This window comes from Canis lupus, chromosome 8 (genome assembly GCF_003254725.2).
Source record: "Canis lupus dingo isolate Sandy chromosome 8, ASM325472v2, whole genome shotgun sequence".
NCBI lineage: Eukaryota > Metazoa > Chordata > Mammalia > Carnivora > Canidae > Canis > Canis lupus.
Window position 1 is genome coordinate 39,071,389 of NC_064250.1, and position 25,776 is coordinate 39,097,164.

General features: G+C 41.3%; 1 protein-coding gene across 1 annotated transcript in view; it reads left to right on the plus strand.

Annotated features, from left to right (window-relative positions):
* PPP1R36 (protein phosphatase 1 regulatory subunit 36) overlaps positions 1 to 25,776 on the plus strand; it is a 69,319-nt gene that overhangs the window by 4,334 nt on the left and 39,209 nt on the right. Inside the window, exons 3-8 of the mRNA XM_025444025.2 lie at positions 7,201 to 7,287; positions 7,904 to 8,001; positions 8,099 to 8,165; positions 11,230 to 11,328; positions 16,439 to 16,573; positions 25,478 to 25,520. Coding sequence (XP_025299810.2) covers positions 7,201 to 7,287; positions 7,904 to 8,001; positions 8,099 to 8,165; positions 11,230 to 11,328; positions 16,439 to 16,573; positions 25,478 to 25,520 — 529 coding nt within the window. The remainder of the gene's footprint in view (positions 1 to 7,200; positions 7,288 to 7,903; positions 8,002 to 8,098; positions 8,166 to 11,229; positions 11,329 to 16,438; positions 16,574 to 25,477; positions 25,521 to 25,776) is intronic.

A 25,776-nucleotide genomic window follows, 5' to 3' on the forward strand; every position in this document is an offset into this window, starting at 1 on the left:
AGAGACAGAGACACAGGCAGAGGGAGAAGCAGGCTCCATGCAGGAAGTCTGATGTGGGACTTGATCCGGGGACTCCAGGATCACGCCCTGGGCCAAAGGCAGGCGCTAAACCGCTGAGCCACCCAGGGATCCCGGTTTTGTTTTTAAGGTAGGAAAATCTTGTTTGTTTTGAGGAAAAAAAGAGATGAAACAGAAGAAAAGGAGTGGGGAGTGGGGTCAAGAGCACAGAAGAGCTTGGAAAAGATAAGAGCACCTTCCCACTGAGTATGGTGGAAGGGAGGTGACAGACAGGAGCACCGGGGAGTTCAAGGGGGTATGGGCAAGGTAGTATCTATGCTGCCCCTTCTTACTGAAAATAAACCAGAACCTTCAGGCTCCTGTTGGAGGGAAGATCTGTTAGTAGCAGTGCTATGACCCTGTTTCCCTGAGATGGCTGTTCTTAGGGCCCATTCATTAGTAACTGTTACCACTGCCACCACGGGGCTGGGCCCAGACTGGAAAACCACATTCAGCCAAGCACTCTGACCCAGTTCCCAAATGGAGCCATTTTCTGAAGCCCAGGGAATGGGGTGGGGGATGGGCAGGGAAGGCTTCCCAGGAGAGGTGATATCCAAGCCAAGACCTGAAGAGGAGTAGGTATTGGCAGGGCAAAGGGAGATGTGGTTGGGGAGGAGGAGAGTGCATTCTAGGTAGAAGGCCCAGCATGTGCAAAGGCCCAGTCCTGAGAGGGCCTGGGACATATTTGAGACTTCAGGTAGTTCAGGAGCCTGGATAAAGGGTTCCAGGCAGGTGTGAGTAGAATTTTCAAACCAGGGTAAGATCATGAAAGGTCTTGCATGCTATACTGAGGAATCTTTTTTTTTTTTTTAAGATTTTATTTATTCATGAGAGACACAGAGAGAGGCAGAGACACAGGCAGAGGCTCTATGCAGGAAGTCTGATGTGGGACTTGATCTGAGGACTCCAGGATCATGCACTGAGCCCAAGGCAGACGCTTAACCGCTGAGCCACCCAGGTGTCTCTATGCTGAGGAATCTGAACTTGAATCAGAGGGCATGGGGGAGCCAATGAAAGGATTTTTAATTTTTTTTTAGTTAAAAAAATTTTTTAAAAGATTTATCTATTTGAGGGATCCCTGGGTGGCGCAGCGGTTTGGCGCCTGCCTTTGGCCCAGGGCGCGATCCTGGAGACCCGGGATCGAGTCCCACATCGGGCTCCCGGTGCATGGAGCCTGCTTCTCCCTCTGCCTGTGTCTCTGCCTCTCTCTCTCTCACTGTGTGCCTATCATAAATAAATTTAAAAAAAATTAAAAAAAAAAAAAAGATTTATCTATTTGAGAGAGTGTTTGTATGAGCAAGGGGGAGGGGCAGAGGCAGACAATCTCAAGCAGACTCCCTGCTGAGCTTGGAGGCTGACTCGGGGCTTGATCCTGGGACTCTGAGATCATGATCTGAACAGAAATCAAGAGTCAGACTCTTAACCAACTGAGCCACCCTGATGCCCCTTCACTGAAAGGTTTTATTTATTTATTTGAAAGATTTTATTTATTCATGAGAGAGACAGAGAAGCAGAGACACAAGCAGAGGGAGAAGCAGCCCTCCATATAGGAGCCCGATGTGTGACTCGGTATTCCGGGATCACGCCTTGAGCTGAAGGCATATGCCCAACCGCTGAGCCACCCAGGCATTCCTGAAAGGTTTTAAGTAGAAGTAAATTAGGATTGGAAGCGTGTCTTAGAAAAATGAGTCTGGCTGCAGGGTGGAAATTAATTTGGAGGAAAACAAGGCTGGAGGTAGGATATCAGTTAAGAAGCAGTTGCAGAAATTCTGTTGGCAGATGATGATGGCTTAAATTAAGAAGGTGCCAATGGGAAGAGAGGAAAGTAGATGAATTCGAGATGTATTTAAGGATTAAATGATTAGTGGGGTGTGAGGGCCACAGGTGATAGAGAAATCAAGGATGACACCATTTTCTGCCTTGGCCACCTGGTGGATGGTGGTGCCCATTTGCTGAGATGGAAGTAGTAGGGAGTACAAGTTAAAGGGGAATGAATTCAGTGTTGGACATACTGAGTTTGAAGTGTCTGTAGGATGCCCAAGCGAAGGTGTTTAGTAGGCATGTGTATCATTTTATGTCTGCGGAAAGAGCTGAACCTTCACTATACAGTTGTCAGTTATCAATGCTCGTGGAGTAGTTGAAATTACTCAGAGGAAGTGAGAAGAGGAACCAGATGGAACCCAGGGAAAGGCTCTCATTTAGGGAACATGTCCAGGGAAAGGAGGTTGAGAAGGAAACTAAAGAAAGAAGAGCCAGCAGTGGGGAAGAAAGTTTGAAGTATTATGAATCCAGGTAATAGTTTTGCAAAGTAACAGTATGATCTCAGAGGCATTCAGTTTTTAACCCATCAGTTTCCAACCCTGGGAATCCCTTCTGGTGTTTTAGTCTTCTTTCACATGGAGTAGGCCACCTTTTACACCCACTAGCAAACAGCTGTTCATAGACTTCTAGGTGTTCTCCAGTTAGAGAATATGATCCCTTTGCTCTTCCCAACCTTGTAGGTCCTGGCATCTTTCCTGAATGAGTGACTTTGGAAATCCCACCCTTCAGAGAAGACCTAGCTCCCTATGTCACAGGCAGATCCTGCCTTACTTTTGCAGATTATACCCTGGGAAGGATAACTGTATCAGAAGATACCCATAACCTCCACACAAGAAATGGATGCACACTAATGGACAGGGACAGGATACTCATTCTTTTTTTTTAATATTTTACTTATTTATTCAAGAGAGGCACACAGAGAGAGGCAGAGACATAGGCAGAGGGAGAAGCAGTTTCCCCAAATGGAGCCTGATGCGGGACTTGATCCCAGACACCGAGATCACTCCCTGAGCCAAAGGCAGACATTCAACCGCTGAGCCACTCAGGCATCCTGGATAGTCATTATTTCTTAATAAATTGTTTGTTTGTTTTTTAAAGATTTTATTTATTTATTCATGAGAGACACACACACAGAAGCAGAGACACTGGCAGAGGAAGAAGCAGGCTCCATGCAGGGAGCTCAATGTGGGACTCGATCCCAAGACCCCAGGATCAGGCCCTGGGCTGAAGGCAACGCTAAACCATTAAGCCACCAGGCTGCCCTCTTAATAGGTTGTTAAGGAAGAGACCTTGATGAGTGTTTTAGAGGAAGACCTGAATTCAAATCCTAGCTCTCCCTCTAACTAGGTGGTTATCATTTGTCAAGTTACTTAGCCTTGCTGATGATCAGTTCCCTCATCCATAAAATGGATTAATAATGCTTTGTGAGGAGTAAATGAGGGTGTTGTGTAATTCATTAGCACACGTGCCCATTTCTTATTTGTTAAAGAGGGAATACCTTTCTTCACAGGCCACCCTGGTTTGGCCTGTGAGGCGGATTTCCCTCTGACACAGTGGTAGCTCTCCTATCCTTTCTTGTTTCAGAAGCCCCTCCTCACAACTGGGAGAGAACCAGCAGCCCACCTGAGTCTTTGCCAAGGTCATTGACTCTCCTACAGACATACAGCTGAGGAAACTATCCCTCCAGAAACCCTGAACTACTCTTGTCTTTCCTCACGGCTTGAGAGAACTCTAATAACCACCAAGGAGCTCTAACTTATGTGGAAGCCAAGAGTGATCCAGCCCTCTGCATTTTAGTGATGGATTCTAGTGGAAACTATGATTCTTTTTGTCATTTATTTCAGGGCAAAGGGAAACGGTATAATTATGTTGTAATACTGTGAATGAACAAAATGTGGTCTGTGAAAGGCCCAGATACTAAATGGGTTGCCAGATGGAGGGGAAGATGGTAGAGACTGCAGGAGGGCACAGAACTAGCTCAGACTGTGGTTTGGGAGCTAGTCAGAATTATGATTCAAAGGACAGCTTCCAGTTATTACTAGTGACACTTTCTAGTGATTTCAAATGCACTGTGAGTGTAGTCTGTCTATAGGGCTAAGCAGGGCACTCACAGGGAGAAAGACTTCTCACCAGTCAAGGTAAAGAATAACTTGACTCATGTGAACCACCACTCAGACAAGTGTGAAGTAGGGAAGGTATGTCTGAAAGAAAATAATGTCTAGAGGCTCAGCAGTAAATGTCAGCCTACTGGCTAAGGACAAGCACTTCGTGTCTCTCATCTTAAATTAGGGCAAGACACTTTGAATTATAGGGATAGGACTGAGAAAAGGATAGGAGACAGTAATTTCATTTGACAGTAACTGAGATTGGGTATATCTATCTACTCTTGTCTTCCAGAGAAGAGAAATCCCGGGAGAACTGGTGACCTGTCATTTCCCTAGCCTGGGGTAGGAAAGTTAACTGCCAATGGCTTTTAAGTGGCCAAAACAATGTGATGATCCAAGGAGAAACATGCAAACAACTTTGTGTTCTTATTTAGGGTGGTTATGTGAAGGAATCTGCACAAGCACCTTGCAAGAAATGGCTTCAGAGAGCCATTAGAAAATGTCTGGGGGGCACCTGAGTGGCTCAGTCGGTTAAGCATCTAACTCAATCTCAGTTCAGGTCTTGGTCTTAGGGTTGTTTGATCCCAGCATTGAGCTACTTAAAATATAAAAAGGTTTTTACTTATTTGAGAGAGAGCATAAGCAGAGGGAATGGCAGAAGGAGAAGGAAAATGGCTGTGCAGGGAGCCTCACATGGGGCTCAATCCCAGGTCCCCAAGATCATGACCTGAGCCAGAGGTAGATGCTTAGATGCTTAACCAACTAAGCCACCCGGGCTTTTTCTTTTTTTTTTTTTTAGGTAGGCTTTTTAAAAGTAGCTTTTCCTTTTCTCTCTGCCATTCCCCCTGCTCGTGCTCTCTCAAATGAATAAATAAATAAAATCTTTTTAAAAAATAAATTTTGGGGGGACGCCTGGGTGGCTCAGTGGTTGAGCATCTGCCTTTGGCTCAGAGCATGATCCCAGAGTCCCAGGATCGAGTCCCATGTCAGGCTCCCTGCATGGAGACTGCTTCTCCCTCTGCCTATGTCTCTGCCTCTCTCTCTCTCGCTCTCTCTCTCTCTCTCTTCTGCCTCATGAATAAATAAATAAAATCTTTAAAAAAGTTTTTAAAAAATAAAATAAATTTTCTTAAGTCTGGATTTGTTTGGGAGATTTGATTATTTTATTAAAGGCTATTTAAATGGTCTGTCAATATAACATATCTACCATATAGTGTTTGTATGGGCCTCTATCAACTTTTTTGTAGGAATGCAAGAAATAATATAGTCTTGTTATTAAAAAAAAAAAAAAACTCAAATAAAATGGAAGTATACAGATTGGAAGCTAGATGTCTTCAACACCATTTCACCTCTCTGCCTCACCTGATCCTCTTTGGTGGTAGCCACCATCAACATTTGGTATTCTGGGATGCCTGGATGGCTCAATGATTGAACATCTGCTTTTGGCTCAGGTCATGATCCCAGAGTCCTAGGATGGAGTCCTGTATTGGGCTCCCCAGAGGGAGCCCGCTTCTCCCTCTGCATCTTCCTCTCTGCCTCTCATGAATAAGTAAATAAAATCTTAAAAAAAAAAATTGGTATTCTTCCATTTTTTTTTCACCCATCCCCTTAGTACTTCAGCATACCCTCCCCACTAAATATCCAGTCCTTGGATATTAGTGATAAGAGTAGCATCAAAAAGGATGAAAAGCTTAGAAATCATCCACTGACCAAGTTGGTGCCAATGGTCTTTAGAAAAAAGAAAAGTAGAAAAATGCAAAGGATCATTCCCTTGCGGTGACATGATATACATGCTTTTAGGAGCTAACCCGTTTTACAACCTGAAAACTGCTGGGAGGTTGGCAAAAACTCTTGGAGGAAGAAAGAACCAAATTGATTAACTTTATTATTCCCATGGGAAAGTATTTCTCTAAAATGATTACTTTGTGAGTAATATCAGTCCCAGAAAATTTTCAAAGAAAGTTGTTTCAAAACTATTGTATCAAAACACACACACACACACACAAAACCCCCACACCTATTAAAATATAAAAAACTGTTGTGTTGACAAGGAGATGAAGAGAGTATACATGATTGACATCCATCTTTAGAGAATGAGTAAAGTCTGGGGAAATGTGCTTCTATTACTATACCCGCACTTAAGCTTAGCAGAGGGGCATGAAGCTGTGGGCAGAGATTAGGCTTCTGGGTTGTGTTATCACTGTGGCATTGGTTCAGACAGAAGAATGAAAATTCTAATCCACAGTGGGTTTCCAAACCAATGTATTTGGTAGACACCCCCCCCCCCCCCCCCCGCCAATTCCCCTAGAAAACGTACTCTCTGAAAAGCAGGAACCACATTCTGCTGGTGTTCAAAATGTTTTTCTTGGTTTTTCTATTAAGCATTTGCTGAAATTCCCAAGAGGCTGTGGATTGACTATAATGGGGACCGTTTTATTTTCACATCAGAGCAATGGATGGCACAGAGTATGGCCTCAGCATGTGTGTGTGTTGCTCAGTCGTTGTCCCTTCTTACTCAGCACTGTTACCACTTAGTAAATGTTTGTATGACCTTAGAACTTAACCTTGAGTTCATTAAAGGGTCCTGAAACCTTCTGAGAGACAGTCAAGGCACTTAGAAGCGTCCACAGCAGTGACAACTGAGATGACAGCTCAGGAGACAGGATTGCTTGGTGGGTACATGCATGGCTCTGTGGTGAGAGATCCTGGACCCCGGTCTTGGCTCTGACACATGCTTAGTGATCTTGGTCATGTTACTTAATCTCTTTCTAAGCTTCAGTTTTCTTGTATGTAAAAAAATGGCCATACTAGTAATATCTTCCCCCTAGAGTTATTGTGATTGAATAAGACTATGCCTAAAAGCACTTGGTGCGTCAGAGATGCTCAATAAATAAAAACATTTTTCCAGGCTTATCATGAACTTTCTGTTTCTTGTGAAGTTACCGAAACATTTTCAGATGGAAATGTTTTGTGTATGGTGATGTTCTGGAGACTGCTGATACATAGAGGCAGAGCATAAAGTCTGAAATGTTCATCTTTTTCTAAATGGTTGTTCCATATGTAAAATATGTGAATTGAGTACCACGGTGCCTTGGAGCCTTCCCAGACTCCACTCATAACATCTTCAAGTCTTAAGATCCCATGAGCCACTGTCCTGCTAGGATCAGCCTTCCCCTGGGGAAAGGTCAAGTTCCTAATTTTTTCATTTGTATTCCAGTTTTACACCTGCAGTAGAACTCAAGGAAAAAGGGAAGAAAGGCAAAGCAATACACTTTGCTGAAACTGATGGTCCAGCTGCAGACAGGTATCTTTTCCAAACTATGGCAGTGCTGCTGACAGCTCCTCTCAGCAGAATGGCTCAACTTTTCACAAACTCTAAGAAAATATCATACCATTATCTGAGGTTGATGTGCAGATACCCATTAAGGAGAGAACATGCACTATTTCTCAATCATGGGAGGCAGTAACGGTAGTCCCTGCAAATGTATCCCTGTGATAATCTGGCTCATAGCAAATGTTCAACATTTTATATGTTTTTTAAAATCTGAAAATGGTAGCTACACCATAGAGTACCTAAGTAGATGATTAGTAGATTATTTAAATGCTCTGTTTTATTTTATTTTATTTTATTTTATTTTATTTTATTTTATTTTATTTTATTTTATTTTTAAATGCTCTGTTTTAGATGGAATTGGTATTTACATTTTATGTCAGGCAGTGTACATTTCTCCTACCCCTAGCATGGTAAATATAATGTTTAATACAAGGCATTCCAAAATTCTCCTACATTAAACAAAACCCATTTTTGGGTTTTGACACTCAGGCTCTCTTTATCGTAAAAGCTTCATGTACCTCAGGATCAATTAAATGCAACTGAAACCTTTCAAAGCTCTACCAGAGACCATTCTATTCCAAAACAGGTTGACAGATAAAAAATTTGCTTCAAGAGATGATAAGTCACCTAAAGCCTTAGGAAAACGAGGTCAGCAGGGCAATGTGACACTACATGATGCTAAATGTGAGTAACTGTTTCGTTATCACATATGCTATCTAGGGTGAGCCTCTGAGGGAGCCCTTTGTCCCTCTCTTCAATTGGCCATCTTCTCTCCTTTCAGTTGTTGCTTTGTTTTTGCTACAAGATACTGAGATGCAGCGGATCTGTTCTTTTACAATATTTATGAGGTATGTAATGCTCCTGAGACATTTTAGATGTTTTATCCTTAATTTGAATTGCAACTGATGAATGATGATAAATATGTTTTTTGGAGATAGGACATGGGGCAGGCTTTATGCAAGCCATCCCCTCAGGACTCAGTCTCAAAGACTGGGATCAAAGACAGGAAGCCAGAAGTCACAGGAGCCCAAAATGAAGTCCTAGGGCAAGGAGTATGGAGAGCACATTGTCAAAGTCCCAGAAAGACCACATTATCTTTGTAAACAGTTAGAGGGTATTGATGAAGTTTTGGAATATAAGTGAGGTTTGGACCTGACGATCAAGAAAGAATTCTTGAAACATTTTGGAATATAGGTGAGGTCTGGAGCTGACAACCAAGAAGTAATTCTTGAGATGTCTTTGGTGCAAAATGGTGGTTTTATTAAAATACAGGGACAGGACCCATAGGCAGGAAGAACTGCTGCCCTGGGCCTGTGAGGGGTGACTGATTATATACCTTGGAGTTGGGAGGGCTTTGAGGATAGTGTACTCTCTAAGGAATTTTGGAAGCAAGGTTCCAGGACCTTGAGGGGGCTAGCTGTTGTTGGGAAAAGATCACTTATTACCATCTAATAAAACCTGAGTCATGAGACCCTTCAGATCTATATCGTAAGATGTATATTGGTGGGTCATGTGCTTGGAGGATGATTGCCAACACCTATCTTGGGGGTTTAGCGATAAAGGGACATTTTTAAAGGAATTTTTATGTTAAAGCAGACTTATAGGCTCCTGGGGGTTGGGCTAAGATTGCCTTCTGCCCTTAGCAAAGTACGAACATCAAGGCAGTTGAGTCCTTAGAGGAATGCCCCTTTGCCTGTTTCAAGGACTTGTCAATGTGCTGCCCCAAGCTCATGCCTTGTCCTTAGCTAGCTCTCTGTTCACCCATCAAGTATATTCATTTACTGAAGATCAGTTTTCTCCATGTTGGAGCCCCAGCAAGTACTAGGTGTATGACTCTACCAGGGCAACTTCTTGCCCTTTCTAAGCTTATTTCCTCGGATAGAAAATTAGAAGTAATCGTGACTCCATACACAGGTGGGTGGAAGGTGCTCCTCATGTTGCCACACTTGTGAGTACTCAGTGAGAACTGGGTACGCAACTATTGGCAGCCCTCCCAAATTCTCTCAGTGTTCAGCAAAGGCTGCTTGTGGCAAACACCTGAAGCTTTATTCCACAGCAGGAGCACACTCAGCCTGACTACAAGGCAAGCTGGAAGCACCAGTGAGTCAGTGTCCCAGAAGCAGCCTTCCATCTGGATTGTGCTAGACAGAGAGTTGGTACAAAAATATCCCAATTTTCACCTGTCGAGATAACTCTGAGAAGCTTTCTGAACTGTCTCCCAGAGTACCCCCCCACCTCAGGACTGAACTATGTTTGTCCACAGGGATAATGAATGAACTTGTTAACGCCCACTTTGTGGGCTTCCTTCTCTTCCCTGTCTAACTTCCCCACCCTGCTACTGATGTTTCCTGTGAACACTTCCCAAGTAAACTACTTATTCTCACATCTTTGTCTCAGAGTCCGTCTCTGGGAGAACCCAACCCAGGACAGGTAGTTATGAACATTATGGGGGGGAAAAACCTACAATGCTTATCTTCATCCAGTTGTCAAGGGATGGTTGAAGAAAGAATGCCAGTTAAGAATTTGCATTTGCTAGATAGGAAGCAGCAAAAATCTTGTGAGGATAGTTAGAAAGCAAAGGCTTCTAGTTTTATTTATTTATTTTTAAAAGGTTTTATTTATTTATTCATGAGAGACACAGAAAGAGAGTGGCAGAGACACAGGCAGAGGGAGAAGTAGGCTCCATGCAAGGAGCCTGATACCGAGCTTGATCCCGGGGCTTTAGGATCACGCCCTGAGCCAAAGGCACATGCTTAACCACTGAGCCATCCAGGTGTCCCAAAGCTTCTAGTTTTAAAACAAATGAGATGGAATTGTGAATCAGTGCAACCTTTTCCTAGAGCAAAGCTATGAAACTCTAATATGCTCTCCGCCATGCCCTACCAACCTCACTCCTAGGAAGTTACTCAGAGATGTGGCCATAAGGATAATTACTGCAGCCATGTCAATAACATTTTTAAGAGACCTACATACTCATCAATAGAGAACTAGTTAAATAAATTATGATATAGAATACCCAGCTTTTAAAAGAATGAGAAAAATCGATATACAGTTTCATATATCGATACATAGTACCATGCTAAGCAGGTAAGTGACAAAACCAAGTTGCAGGGAGGCTGGGTTGGCTCAGTGGTTGAGCATCTGCTCAGGGCGTGATCCTGGGGTCCCGGAATCGAGTCCCACATTGGGCTCCCTACATAGAGCCTGCTACTCCCTCTGCCTGTGTCTCTGCCTCTCCGTGTGTGTGTCTCTCATGAATAAATAAATAAAATCTTAAAAAAAAAAAAGCAATTTGCAAAGACTTGTGTATAGCATTATCTTCCTTGTTACCAAAGAAAATTTTAAGCCATATATTCATGTACATGTCTGTGTGTTGGTGAGGGAGGACCTTCTGGGTAATTGTCTGTACTTTGGAAAGTTTAGAAAAGATTCATTATACTCTTAGCAGTGGCTACCACTTGGAAGTAGAATGGTAGCAAAGGAGTGAGAGGACTTTTTACCTTACATATTTTAAACAATGTAAAATATTATTTGTTTAATGAAAACAAAAATTTAAACTAATTGATAGGCAAAACTATAATTTAGTGTGTGACATCCCAAGAAGTTTGGTCATAAAAATCAGATTTCTTACATCTTCAATAGTACAGTAGATAGAATTTTGAATGGTAAATTAGTTGTGTGATAGACATGATATAATGTGTATTCCTACTTATTCTCGTGTTTGAAATATGAAGTTTTATGTTTGAAATATGTTTATACTGTATGTTTAATGTTGGAAATGTATTTATACTATGTTTTATGTTTGAAATATATACTATATATTAACTAATTAGAATTTAAATAAATATTTGAAAAAAACATGTTAGCATTCCTTTCTTTCTTCTTCTTTTTTTTTTTAAACTCTCCCCACAGGAATAAGAATCTTGACAATTTCCTCATGGCATTATTGTACTATTTATCTCATTACTTGGAAAAAAACTCACTGGAAAAACAACCCAAAAGCTATATGGTGTAAGTAGGATTTTGTAGTGCACTTTAAAATTTTATCATTGACAATATTAAAACTAAGGTAAAGAGATGATGGAAATTTTTTAATTTTTGGAGTATACTAAAACGTTTTACATGGGAGGAGTTCTTCAGTTTTTAAAACTCACTGAATAATTCAAATGATTATTCTAGCAACAAAATATTCCAGATAATGTAGACCAGCACTGCCCAGTAGAAATATGAGAGCCACATATGTAACTTAAAATTTAATATAAAAGTGAAATTAAATTTTTAAGATTTTATTTATTTATTCATGAGAGACAGAGAGAGAGAGACGCAGAGACACAGGCAGAGGGAGAAGCAGGCTCCATGCAGGGAGCCCGATGTGGGACTCGATCTCGAGTCTCCAGGATCAGGCCCTGGGCTGGAGGCGGTGCTAAACTGCTGAACCACCCAGGCTGCCCCTGAAATTAATTTTAATAACATATTTAATGTAATGACTCAAAAATGTCATTGCAACATGTAGTCAAATATTAGAAGATTAGTGATGACATACTTTACTTTTTGTAGTAAGTGTTTGAAATCCGATATCAATATTATACTTACAATATACACCAATTTAGACTAACCACAGTTAGGGCTCAGTAGCCACAGGTGGCTCATGGCTACCATATCTGACAGTGCAGATAGAGATATTGGTTCTGTGCTTTTTATGCTTATGAAATTCTTGCTAGGGCTTTTGTAAGCATCTAATGAAAAAAACTAAGAATGAAAAAATTAATAGATATGACCAAAATGTTATTCCATAACACAGAAGAAAACAAGATTTCTTAGCCTACATAGGAAGAATTTAACTGCTTTAGGCAGAGGTGACTCAGAGCTTTAAAGAGCAAGAATCTGGGAACTTGGGAGGCCAGAGCAGAACAATGCCTCTCAGCCTTGGTGACCTTTTGCAAGCCATGGAACTTTCCAAGTGCCTAGGCTGCCCTCCCTAGTATGTGTGGAGCCAACCCAATGATTTAACTGTTAGGAATGCTGTTCGAGTCATCAATTTGTTGCTATGGGATGTTTTTAAAATGCAAAATCCTTGTGTACAACCAAGCAGTTTGAAAAGCATTTTATGGATAGATTAATGTATCTGGGCAGCAGTTCTGTAAAGAACTAGATAAATAATTCAAACACTGCTGCTCCAGTGAAGCCATCATAATATATCGTATCTGTACTATTTCTGGGCACAGCAGAGCAGCCGGAGATTGTGAAGTGTTGTTTCTATGGTGGCAAGCAAAAGGGCTCAGCCAGCTGGAGGCTCACGAGGTTTAAGGAGTCTTCATCCCCCAAAAGAACTTAGACTTTTGGCAGCACATGAGTTTATATTTTATGTGGCATTTTCTAATTCTGGGGGTTAGTGCTAATTTAGCAGACATTTGTTTCATTTCATAATTTATTGGAATATGTTACAGAGAAAAAAGGTTTCTTAGTTGTTTTTGAAACCCACTAAAGCTTATTAGAGCTCAATGGTATAAGGTGGACTTTCTTAGAAGGAATCAGTTACAGAATAAGAGAATAATCCAAGCCTTAAAATGATTGGTGATTCTAAGATATTTAAAATAATTTTTCACTTTGGGCTTCCAGTAGTCCGCTTACTTATTATAATAGAAATAAATATGGATTATATTGAGATATCTGAACTTAAATAACTTTGAGGAAAAAAATCTATTTTAATCAAACAATTGAGGTGTAACAGGGATAATAGTATCTACTTTACAGTGTTCCCATCCAGATTAGATGAGATAGGGCATATTTATCTTAACCCAGAGGTTGCCACTTGAAAGGAAAGCCTACAACCTGTGAGAGAGAGCTGAGAGGGGTACAGAGGTACCCCTGCTGTGATTTTAGATGATTAAAAGCCCCAATGCCAGATGGAGCCTTACCCCCATTTTACAAATGAAGAAGCTAAGGCTCAGAGAGGTTAAGGAGCTGGCTGGAGGTGACTTGCTTGGTTGGTGGGGGAGCTGAGATGGGAGCCCAGATCTATCTAACTCCCATGCCTACGCCTAAGCCACTGTGCAGCGTGTCCACCCTTACCAATCAGCAAAACTCTATTATACAGAATTTCTCCATTTGTATTTAGGATCTGTACGAAGGTAAAATTATGCAGTTTTAAAACATTATATCAGGAGCGCCTGGGTGGCTCAGTCAGTTAAGTGTCTGCCTTTGGCTCAGGTCATGATCCCAGGGTTCTGGGATCAAGCCCTGAGACTCATTGAGCTCCCTGCTCAGTGGGGAGTCTGCTTCTTCCTCTGTCCCCCCCTCCTACCTCACCCCTCCACTCATTCTCTCTCTCTTGCTATCTCAAATAAATGAATAAAATCTTTTTAAAAATGTCATAGCATAAGTATTTTTCAAGGTATTACAATCTTCATAGATTATAATTTTTAGTGGGGGCATGATTTCCATCAAGCTAATGTGTGTTATTGACTGATTGACTCATCTATTAAGAGGCAGTATAGTACATATGGTGGTTAAGGGTACGGACTTTGGTGCTGGAATAAATCCTATGGAGATTCTTATGTTAATAAATGTTGAGTCCTTAAACAGTACCTGGCTGTATTACCACAGCTGGCATTACTACTTTTCCACCTCCATTTTATATAGTTTTGGGAGTTGCCAGTTTTCCTGATAGACAGATAGGTAATAATTGAATATTATTGAATATTTCATGCATTAGATTTCCCCCTTAATTTTGGATATTTTTTTTAAGAAGGATACATTTCGGGGATCCCTGGGTGGCTCAGCAGTTTAGCGCCTGCCTTCGGCCCAGGGCGTGATCCTGGAGCCCCGGGATCAAGTCCCGCATTGGGCTCCCTCCATGGAGCCTGTGTCTCTCATGAATAAATAAATAAAATATTTTAAAAAATAAAGTACCTACAATAAAAAAATATTTAAAAAAAGGAAGGATACATTTCCAGGAGAGATTATTGGGCTCAAATTTATGGTCAATTTACGGCACTTGAAATTATTATCAGTTTTTTTTTTACCAAAGGATTATGCTTGTTTTATTTATTTATTTTTTAAGATTTTATTTATTTATTCATGAAAGACACAGAGAGAGGTAGAGACACAGGCAGAGGAGAAGAAGGCTCCATGCAGGGAGCCCGACATTGGCCTTGATCCCAGGACTCCAGGATCACACCCTGGGCCAAAGGCAGGCGCCAAACCGCTGAGCCACACCGGGATCCCCTCCCAGGTGATTCTTAAGTATATCTGAGCTTAGGAACTATTGGCTTACAATAGCCAAACTGTGGAAGGAGCCTCGGTGTCCATCGAAAGATGAATGGATAAAGAAGATGTGGTCTATGTATACAATGGAATATTACTCAGCCATTAGAAACAACAAATACCCACCATTTGCTTCAACGTGGATGGAACTGGAGGGTATTATGCTGAGTGAAGTAAGTCAATCCGAGAAGGACATTATATGTTCTCATTCATATGGGGAATATAAATAATAGTGAAAGGGAATATAAGGGAAGGGAGAAGAAATGTGTGGGAAATATCAGAAAGGGAGACAGAACATAAAGACTCCTAACTCTGGGAAATGAACTAGGGGTGGTGGAAGGGGAGGAGGGTGGGGGGGTGGGGGTGAATGGGTGACGGGCACTGACGGGGGCACTTGACGGGATGAGCACTGAGTGTTATTCTGTATATTGGTAAATTGAACACCAATAAAAAATAAATTTATTTTTTTAAAAAAAGGAACTATTGGCCTAAAAATTTCAAGGCATTTTTTTATTATTTTGTTTTCAATAGCAAAAGAGACATATTAGCTATTGGCAGCTCTGGTAAAGTAGGAGTGAAGGGTAAGAGAGGGTGGCAGCTGCTGAAGGAAACAGGGAGGTAGGCATAGTGATGGCCATTGGGGTGCAGGTAGGTGTAGGTGTTTGGATTATATGAAATATGGGCATTTAAAGTTGGAACTCACCTTATTCCAGAAACTCATCTTATTTCAGTGACTCACAAGCCTTCTCACCACATGTGATAACAATTTGTGCTTTGAAATATCTCTATTATCCTTAAACCCCTTCCTCCACAACATATCCTCATGTGGTCTGTCTAGTGGTTAACATCAAAAAGGGCAGTAATTTGTCCCTGTTGTTTAAGAGTGCATTTCATTGGGTTTAAATCTTTTTGAAAATTAAAAGGCAGATAAAAAGCCAGTGACACTTCACTTTTCAATAGCAATCACTGAAATGTATTGTTAACAATATTGTTTCCTACTATATTGTACTGCAAAAACTCTAAAATTAGGCTCCAGATACACTGTAACCTATGAAAAGGCTGTCTTTTGGAAAGTTTATTTGCAATTCAATTGGAACTTGGGCAGTGTTTGCACAGGGAAGCAAGGTTATTATAATTGATGCCAGACACGCCGCCGGGTGGCTCCAGGTGGCTCCATCGGTTTAAGCATAGACTTTGGCTCAGGTTGTGATCCCAGGTTCCTGGGATTGAGACTTGCATCAGGCTCCATGCTTAGCAAAGAGACGGCTTCTCCCTCTCCCTCTGCCTGCTGCTCCCCCTGCTTGTGCGCTCTCTGTGTGTCAAATAAATATCTTAAAAAAAAAAAAGATATCAAAGTTACGAGAGTCGTGGCCCACACATGCTTGTCAGCAAACACAGAACTGAGAATAAAGAAGCATTGAGTAGTTCAAACATTGAGCCTTCAAACTTAGTAGTAATATCAGAAATTTAGGGGAAGCTGAAGGGGAAGTCTCCATAGCTCTTTTAACAGAACAGCAGGAAAATGGGCTGCTAGGTACCTCAGAAACCAGTATAGGTAATTTGTTAGTTGAGTTGTTCTATATAAATTAGGGCTGCCTATATGTAAAATGAAGGATACATACTCTAAAGAATATTAAAAAGTGGAAATTCACCATAAACTTGAGATGCTGATTACAATAACTATCAAAGGGCTTGGAGACCCTCCCTCTGCCATAGCTCAAATCAAATAAACAGAAGGATAAGTGAGATGTGTTGACTCACTTGCATTTTTTTCAAAATAGTTTACATTTCTGACTTTTTGCTAATAAATACTGACATTTGCCCAAATTAATCCAAATGATCACTTTCTTTTCAGGGGCCTTGTAGAGAAAAAAGAGATGGAATTGGTTATAAATAAGTTAGAAGCAGCACAGAAATACTTAGCACAGAAGTACTGCATCCTTGTCCTGGGCTTGGCTATGCCTGATAAGCATCATATGTGCTGTGGAAAGTAAGTGCACACTTATTATTTCATGAGATCTTCACTTGTTTATTTTTCATATCCTTAAGATCCTTAAATTTGAATTTTGGTGCCCTTGTGAAAGTTTTCTTTTTTGTTGTACAGAATCAATGGACTCACGTGAGACTCTGCCTCAAACACATGTGTCTTGTTTGAGAAAGCCAAGTTTGGGAAGAATCCCAGAATCCACATTGCTTAGGTTTAAAAGACTCTTCTCTAAGGGTATATTGGCTCAGTGGAATCTTGCTCTCAACCTGGAAGTCTTCCTGCTGTGGACCAGGGTGCCGTGGCTACTGCAGACAGGAGGCCTGGTGATGAGCAGTGGTGAAGGGGACATTGGGTGTGTCCCCTGCCCTTCTGCCTCTCATTTTGCAGCAACAATAGCTGTGGGTACATGCTAGTAAGGTGGGGGTTATATGATGACATTGTTTATGGGGAGATAATCTTTCCCTTAGAATCACAGTTTAGGGGCAGCCCCGGTGGTGCAGCGGTTTAGTGCCGCCTGCAGCCCGGGCTCTGATCCTGGAGGCCGGTAATCGAGTCCCGCATCCGGCTCACCGCATGGAGCCTGCTTTTCCCTCTGCCTGTGTCTCTGCCTCTCTTTCGCTCTCTCTGAATAAATAAATAAATAAATCTTAAAAAAAAAAAAAAAAAAAAGAATCACAGTTTAGGGCAGCCCCAGTGGCTCAGCCGTTCAGCGACGCCTTCAGCCCAGGGCCTGATCCTGGAGACCCTGAATCGAGTCCGCATCTGGCTCCCCGCATGGAGCCTGCTTTTCCCTCTGCCTGTGTCTCTGCCTCTCCCTCTCTGTGTGTCTCTCATGAATAAGTAAATAAAATCTTAAAAAAAATAAAGAATGACAGTTTATATATTACTATAATTTAAATGTAAGTGTCTCATAGGGCATCTGGCTGGCTCAGTAGAGCACCCACCTCTTGATCTCTGGGTTGTGAGTCTGAGTTCCACATTTGGTGTAGAGATTACTTAAAATCTTTTTTTTTAATTGTCTTATCACAGGACAATTTTTTAAAATTGTTTTATCACAGTAGGCTCAGGAGCCACACCATGGCCAGAACTCTTATTTTTAACTTTATAGGAAAAAAACAGAATTCACGGTTTCTATCCACATTCCCCACATTTTCAAAATACAGGTATTTCTGTATTCTTTATGTTCTATATTTTCTTTGTACTTTATTCTGTTATTCTGTTTTCATAATTTAACCTACCACTTTGAATAGCAACTATAGTTATTCTATTGTGTAATATACTAGTTTGCTTCACCATCCCTTCTGTGCATGCTTATGTGGTTTCAGTTTTTCTGCTTCATTATATTTCTGCATTGGATATCTTTATATAAATTACTCTATTTGGGCTGCTTACTTATGGCTTATTACCCAAATATATTTACTTAGAAGGCATCAGTAGTTTTCTAGCTCTTGTTACATATTGCCAGATTATTCTCCAAAAAGGTTAAAACATTTTGTATCACATCAGCAGTAAGCATACCTAGCTCTATTAGTTTAATATTTTTGATAGCTTAAAACCTAAAAAAAAAAAGCTTAAAGCTATTTTATTTGATTTTGAATATTTTTCATGTCTGTGGGGTCTGTGCTCTTTTTCTGTATAAAATAATTTATTGCTTGTTTTTTATATTAATATTATGAATTATTAAAGTTAATTACTGCCTCTTCTGGTTTTAACCATTATCAGAAAGTGAGTATTTATATAATTTATGTTTCATATAGCAAGACTTGGCCATTTTTTTTCTAGTTTTTTGCTTTTGTTTTGATGCTTATGTTTTTGCATATTATGAAAATGTTAAAAATCTATATTTGAACATTTCTACTTTGTTTCTGATGCTATTCAATAGTCATACAAGTTCATCATCAGCTTTACAGTTTCCTCTTCAATGACTGGTAAAATAGCTTTTTCTCAGGGGCACCTAGGTGACTTAATTGGTTAAGTGTACTAATCTTGATTTCAGCTCATGTCATGATCTCAGGATTATGAGATCAAGTTCTGTGTTGGGCTCCTAGCTGGGTGTGGAGCCTGCTTGGGATTCTCTCTCCCCTGCTCTGCTCTTCCCCGCCCTTAAAAAAATTACTTTTTCTCAATATTACTCTAATTTATTCTGGCTTCAAAGTGTCACTTCAAATTGAGAAAACTAGAATTTGAGGTTTGTATGAGCTCTGGCTGCCATAACAAATTACCAGAGACTGAATGGCTTAAACAGCAGAAATTTGTTTTCTCATAGTTCTGAAGCCTGGAAGTGAGAGATCAGGAGGCCAGCATTGTTGAGTTCTGGTGAGGGCTCTCTTCCTGGCTTGCAGACAGCTGCCTTCTCCCTGGGTCCCTCCATGATGGAAAGAGAAAGCCTTAGTCTTTCTTTCTGTTTTGTTTTTGTTTTTAAGATTTTATTTATTTATTTGAGGGAGAACCAAAGCAAGAGAGATCAGAGAGGAGAGGGAGAAACACATTTGCTGGTGAGTGGAGAGCCCCATGTGGGGCTCAATCCCAGGACTTTGAGATCATGACCTGAGCCAAAGGCAGAGGCTTAACCAAATCATCCAGGTGCCCCTCTCTGTTCCTAAAAGGACACTAATCCCATCATGGTGGCTCCACCCTCATGACCTCATCTGAACCTAATTACCTCCTAAAGGCCCCACCTTAAAATGTTACAACCATGATAGTTGTTAAGGCCTCAACATATGAATTTGGGATGGCTGGGGGGAGGGCCACAAACCTTCTATCCACAACAAGGTCAAAAAACCCTACTCTAAAACAAACAAAACCCGAAAAACACCTACTCTAATAATCATTTTGAATAATCAATATGAATAATCATATTGGCAATATCTAATGTTTAATCTTTTTTTTAAAAGATTTTATTTATTCATGAGAGACACAGGGAGAGAGAGAGAGACCGGCACAGAGACAGGCAGAGGGAGAAGCAGGCTCCATTCCATACAGGGAGCCTGACTCGATCCCAGGTTGCCAGGACCACATCCTGGGCTGAAGGCCGCACTAAACCGCTGAGCCACCCGGGCTACCCTAATGTTTAATCTTTAAAGATTTTTATTTTTAGGTAATCTCTGCACCCAATATGAGGCTTGAATTCACGACCCTGAGATTAAGAGTTGTATGTTTTATGAACTGAGCCAGCCAGGTGCCCCTTAATGTTTAAAAGCACATGTGCAGAGGTGCCTCATGATCTCAGGGTCTGTGGGATCCAGCTACCTTGGGCTCAGCAGGGAGTCTGCTGGAGATTCTTTCCCTTTCTACCTCTTGCTCGTGCACACTCTGTTACTCTCTCTCTCTCTCTCTCTCTCAAATAAATAAATCTTTTAAAAATTAAAAAAATTGGAGGATCCCTGGGTGGCTCAGCGGTTTGGTGTCTGCCTTTGGCCCAGGGCATCATCCTGGAGTCCCGGGATCGAGTCCCATATCAGGCTCCCAGCACGGAGCCTGCTTCTCCCTCTGCCTGTGTCTCTGCCTCTCTCTCTCTCTCTCTCTCATAAATAAATAAAATCTTTTAAAAAATTAAAATTAAAAAATTAAAATTAAAAAAAATAAAAGCACATGTGCAGTGCAGACTAATTTTGAGATTAAAAATACCCAAACTAGGGATGCCTGAGTGGCTCAGTGGTTGAGCATCTGCGTTTGGCTCAGGGTATGATCCCGGAGTCCTGGGATAGAGTCCCATATGAGTCTCCCTGCATAGAGCCTGCTTCTCGCTCTGCCTATGTCTCTGCCTCTCTCTCTCTCTGTGTCTTTCATGAATAAATAAAATCTTTTTAAAAAATACCCAAACTATAAATAATTGTCTCATAACTAAAAATTTTTATTGTGGGATCCCTGGGCGGCGCAGCGGTTTAGCGCCTGCCTTTGGCCCAGGGCGCGATTCTGGAGACTCGGGATCGAATCCCACGTCGGGCTCCCGGTGCATGGAGCCTGCTTCTCCCTCTGCCTGTGTCTCTGCCTCTCTCTCTCTCTCTCTCTCTCTGTGTGACTATCATAAATAAATAAAAAAATTAAAAAAAATTTTTTATTGTATCTTTTAGTTCTCTGGATATAGACCCTCACATTATTATACTTTTATTTTTTATTTTTTTTAAAGATTTTATTTATTTATTCATGAGAGACACACAGAGAGAGAGAGAGAGGCAGAGACACAGGCAGAGGGAGCAGGCTCCATGCAAGGAGCCCAACGTGGGACTCGATTCCGGGTCCCCAGGATCGCACCCTGGGCTGCAGGCAGCGCTAAACCGCTGCACCACCGGGGCTGCCCACATTATTATACTTTTAATGGAAAATTTTTATTACAATGTAATTTTTATACAAATTTTTAAAGAACTCTGTTTGAAAGATACTGACTGCTTCAGTTTAGCACTGGCTCATCTCCAAGAGGTGCTGGTCTTTTTTGCTGTTGTATGCAACATCACAAGCTTTTCTCCTGCCTATTGGAAAATAGTTTGGAAAAGAATGGGTTTAGAGCTCACCACCCACCATTCACATAACAAATTCCATTCAGGTCAAAAAAGCCAAACAAAGGATATCAAGGAAAACAGATTACAGCATGTTTTGCCAATAAAAGTTGTTAATTGGCCATGGGTGTTGATTATGTTCTTGAATGGAGTTTATATTGTTCTTTTGGCTATTTTTATCTAGAAGATGAGGACAGTTTTGCCAGTTATGTGATTACCTGATTCTAACATATCATTATTTTACTTAATGTGAGTAAGCTAATGTCCTTATGAGAACATTCTTGTGTATTTTCTGACTTTTCTTTCTAATATATGTATGCTTAATATTGGACTAGGACACCTTATGTTATTTGTCTCTAGATTTAAATTAGAGATTTCAGAAGACCCAGCAATTTGGGGGCTGTTAATTTAGTGCTTTCATGTTTCTTGAGAAGTAGGAGGACATGCCTTTCTATTCTAAATACATCTGTAAAATCCTAATATTGTAAAGCTTTGGCACAATTTTGATGAACGCGTTCAAGTTAAAGATCTCTGTGTTTTCCAAAATAGATAAGAAACCCCCTTGATGGCACTCGCCATTGAATTAGATCTATTTTTTGGTTACAGCCAATTCAGGCTCCACCCCCACCTCTACTCTAGGATTTCTACCCTCTTCTTTGCTCTCAATGCTAGCTGTCACCTGATGGGGACCAGAAAAGCTGGCATGGGGATGACCATACAGAGAAAAGGATCTCTTTGAAGCTCAGATTTATAAATCATCCTTAAACCCCATTTCCCACTCCCACCCTCCCAGTCCCAATCAATGATACCTCTTTCCCTGCCCCCAAACACTTTCCTTTGATAGTCTCTTCCTTTGTGCAGAGTAGGCCTTGACCTTCATTTAAACCTGATTTAAGGGCAGCCCGGGTGGCTCAGCAGTTTAGCGCTGCCTTCAGCCCAGGGCCTGACCCTGGAGACCAGGGATTGAGTCCCATGTGCTGCTCCCTGCATGGAGCCTGCTTCTCCCTCTGCCTGTGTCTCTGCCTCTCTCTCTCTCTCTCTCTCTCTCTCTCTCTGTGTCTCTCATGAATAAATAAAATAAAATCTTAAAAACAAAAAACTGATTTACGGAACACTACCTTTTTTCCCTCAGGAGCAGGACCCTATGGGCCTGGCCCTAGGCATTTTCTCCCCCCAGGAATGACTAAAATATGATACACTTTCTTTGTATTGATTTAGAGCTAAGATCTAATGTAGCAAGAAGGAATAAGAAAGCATTGCAACAGGCCACCAAAAATCTCTGGGTTTACCACCAGACTGGCTTTCCCCCCTTTTCTTTAGAGTTTGCCCTCACAAGTGAAATGTACAGCATTTTTGCTGACTAGCATGGTAGCCACTTGCCACATGTGGCTATTGAGCACTTGGAATGTAGCTGGCTCATATTTAAATGTGCTATAAATGTAAAATATAGACTATACAAACAAGCTTACAAATGAATAAAATATGTCACTAATCATTCTAAAATATTGATTACATATTAAAATGATAATATTTCAGGGTTTGGATGCAATAAATATTAAAATTAATTTTGCCAGTTTCTTTTTACTGTGGCTATCAGAAATTTTTAAATTACGTTTGCATTAAATTTCTATTGGATTTTGCTATTATAAAGCCTGTTTCAATTTGTGGAGGATATGGAGTGTTTAAATTTGTTATTTATGCTCTGTAAAATTTTAAATTTATAATCAGTTAATAATTATGATGTACTTAACTTAAAAATTATACAATAAATTTAAAAAGAAGACAAATGACCCAGAATTCACCAAGAGATGAATTTAAACTAGGAGTTAAACTAGGAGTTTCCCAAATGTGCTCATTCTCTGCCTCCATTTCCTGGACTTATTTCAGGTTCACATGTGCAGCTAAGTCAGAATGGTAAGAAGAAATCCACTACATTTTGTACTTGATTTCTGTGGGATAGGATCCATCAATTTGCTTTGGACTTTTAGGGGAGAAAGAAGTCCCAGTTTTATAGCAACTTGAGGGGGAGGGGAAGAGGTTCATGGTAGCTTCTCTTCTAATGTTTAAAAAGAGAAGAAGAGGGGCACCTAACTGGCTCAGTCAGAAGAGCATGCAACTCTTGATCTCAAGGTCATGAGTTGAAGCCCCATGTTAGGTGTAGAGATTACTTAGGAGAGAGAGAGGAGTGCCCCGGTGGCTTAGTCGGTTAAGCATCTGACTCTTGATTTCGGCTCAGATCATAATGTCAGGATCGTGAGATCAAGCCCCACATGGGGCTTTGCACTGGGCATGGAGCTTGCTTAAGATTCTTTCTCCCCTTCTCCCTCTGCTCACCCATACCCCTGTGCATTTGCTCACTCCCTGTCTCTAAAAAAAGAGAGAGAGGGCAGCCCCTGTGGCACAGCGGTTTAGCGCCTCCTGCAGCCTGGGGTGTGATCCTGGAGACCCAGGATCGAGTCCCACGTTGGGCTTCCTGTATGGAGCCTGCTTCTCCCTCTGCCTGTGTCTCTGCCCCTCTCTCTCTGTCTCTTTGAATAAATAAAATCTTAAAAGATAAATAAATAAATAAAAATAAAGAGAAAGAAAAGAAGAAGAGGAGAAAGTGTGTGTTTCGTGCACACTTTGTCATTTCAAAACCTCACTAAGATGGTGGTAGTTTGGGTTGTACAAACATATGTGCCGCTCTAAATCTCCCAGAAGGCAGACTGACTTGATATTCCAAAAACTGAGGTTTTTTTTTTTTTTTTTTTTTAAGATTTTATTTATTTATTCATGAGAGACACAGAGAGAGAGAGAGGCAGAGGGAGAAGCAGGCTCCATGCAGGGAGCCCAATGTGGGACTCGATCTGGGTCTCCAGGATCATGCCCTGGGCTGAAGGCAGTGCTAAACCACTGAGCCACCTGGGCTGCCCAAAAACTTAGCTTAGTTGGTTTTTGCTTCAGTTTGGTGGGTCTGCCTGGTGTCTGGTGTCAGCTGGCAGATGCCGTGGAAGGGTGGAAATGCCATATAAGTACTCCCATCAGGTGGATCCTTCAGGTGGCACAGAAGGATGCTGAGGCTTGTCTTGAAAGCCTCTGCTGGGCTCCGTAGTTTAATGTTTCCAAGTCTGCAAAATAATCTAAAGGAAAATCTGATTTCCTTAGCATTCAGGTGTCAGGGACAAATGTGGAGATCTGACAGGCCCGAGTTTTAGTACAGACTCTGTTCCTAATTAAAGGTGTCTTTGGACTTCAGTCTCAGCTGTAAAGTTGACTACATCATAGAGATCTTATGAGGACTAAAATGATAATGTAAAGGGCTTAGCATAGAACTTGGCATTATAGTCTGTACTTAGTAAATGTGCACTGTAATTATTGCCTGCCTTCTTTATTGAAGACTTGCACATGAGAAAACCAGTGTATGAATAAAGAGGCTGCAAGAGGGGAGGAATCTGCCCCGGTAAAAGTTTAACTAATGCTTCAGTGTTTCCTCCAAATAGAGGGCTAGTTTGGGCCCACATGGATCATGAAGTCCCTTTGAGTAGGCTGGAGGTCCTGAGGGGTTTGGGTCATCTTCCCCAGACCACTGCAGTTCAGGATTGTTCATGAAAGCCTGATATAGCAAGGCCAATCCTGGGAGACTGCTACTCGGAGGAAGTCCCAGGCAAAACCAGAAGCAAATTCAGAATCAGTCTCGGAGTGCCTGGGTCTAGCTTTGGCCCCCTTGAGTGATCAAGTGATTGCAGGTGCACAGCCCTCTCCATCAGTTCTCAAGTCCTCCACAGGCCATGCTTGCTCTCTTTGGGCTGGGAATCAGAATTAGAATGGCTTGTGTTGGGGAGGGAGGCCAAGTTTAGTAAGCATGCCCGTGCTGATACAGTAACCTTAACACTGAATTCATGTTGCAAGGACTCCTGAGCAGATGCCTGCCTTTAAGTGACAAGGCTCAGTATATATACCGCATCTAAAAGGAAGAGCACACTACTGTCTCCAGTCAACTGAAGATTTTATTTAAAGATGTTTTTGATCTTTTTAAGATGTGTATTCTTTGTCTTTCTCTCCATTTTAGACTTCTTAGCTCTCTGTTTTCCTACCCCGTGTTACTTCTTTACCACCTTTCCATTCCCCTTCTTCCCCAATACTCACATCACCAAAAACATTCATAAGAATACATTTCCTGCTAACTTGTGTATCCTGAATTTATTAACTTTTGACCAAACACTCTAGGAGTTTTGATCTGGATAACCTAAGAAGCTGAAGAAAAAGATATTGGGACTCATCACTGTCTTTTGATAGCATTTATGTGGCCAAATAGCCGTGGAGCCACAGGCAATGATCCTGCCAAAAGGCCTTTTAAAGATAGAGGGTTGTGTAGATCACTGAAAGGTTGAAGTTGCCTTCAACCTATAGCTGTGAATTTATTATATTGCAGGGAGAAAATCTCAGATACACAAAAAGACTGGAAATTCTTTGAGGTAAGTCACTTACATTTTGGGGCTTTTTCTCTTTCATATGAAACATGAAGTAGGGGGCACCTGGGTGGTCAGTGATTGAGTATCTGCCTTTGGCTCAGGTCATGATCCCAGGGTCCTGGAATCAAGTTCTGCATCAGGCTCTCCACAAGGAGCCTGCTTCTCCCTCTGCCTATGTCTCTGCCTCTCTCTGTGTCTCTCATGAATAAATAAATAAGATCTTTAAAAAAAATGAAGTATAGGGATCCCTGGGTGGCGC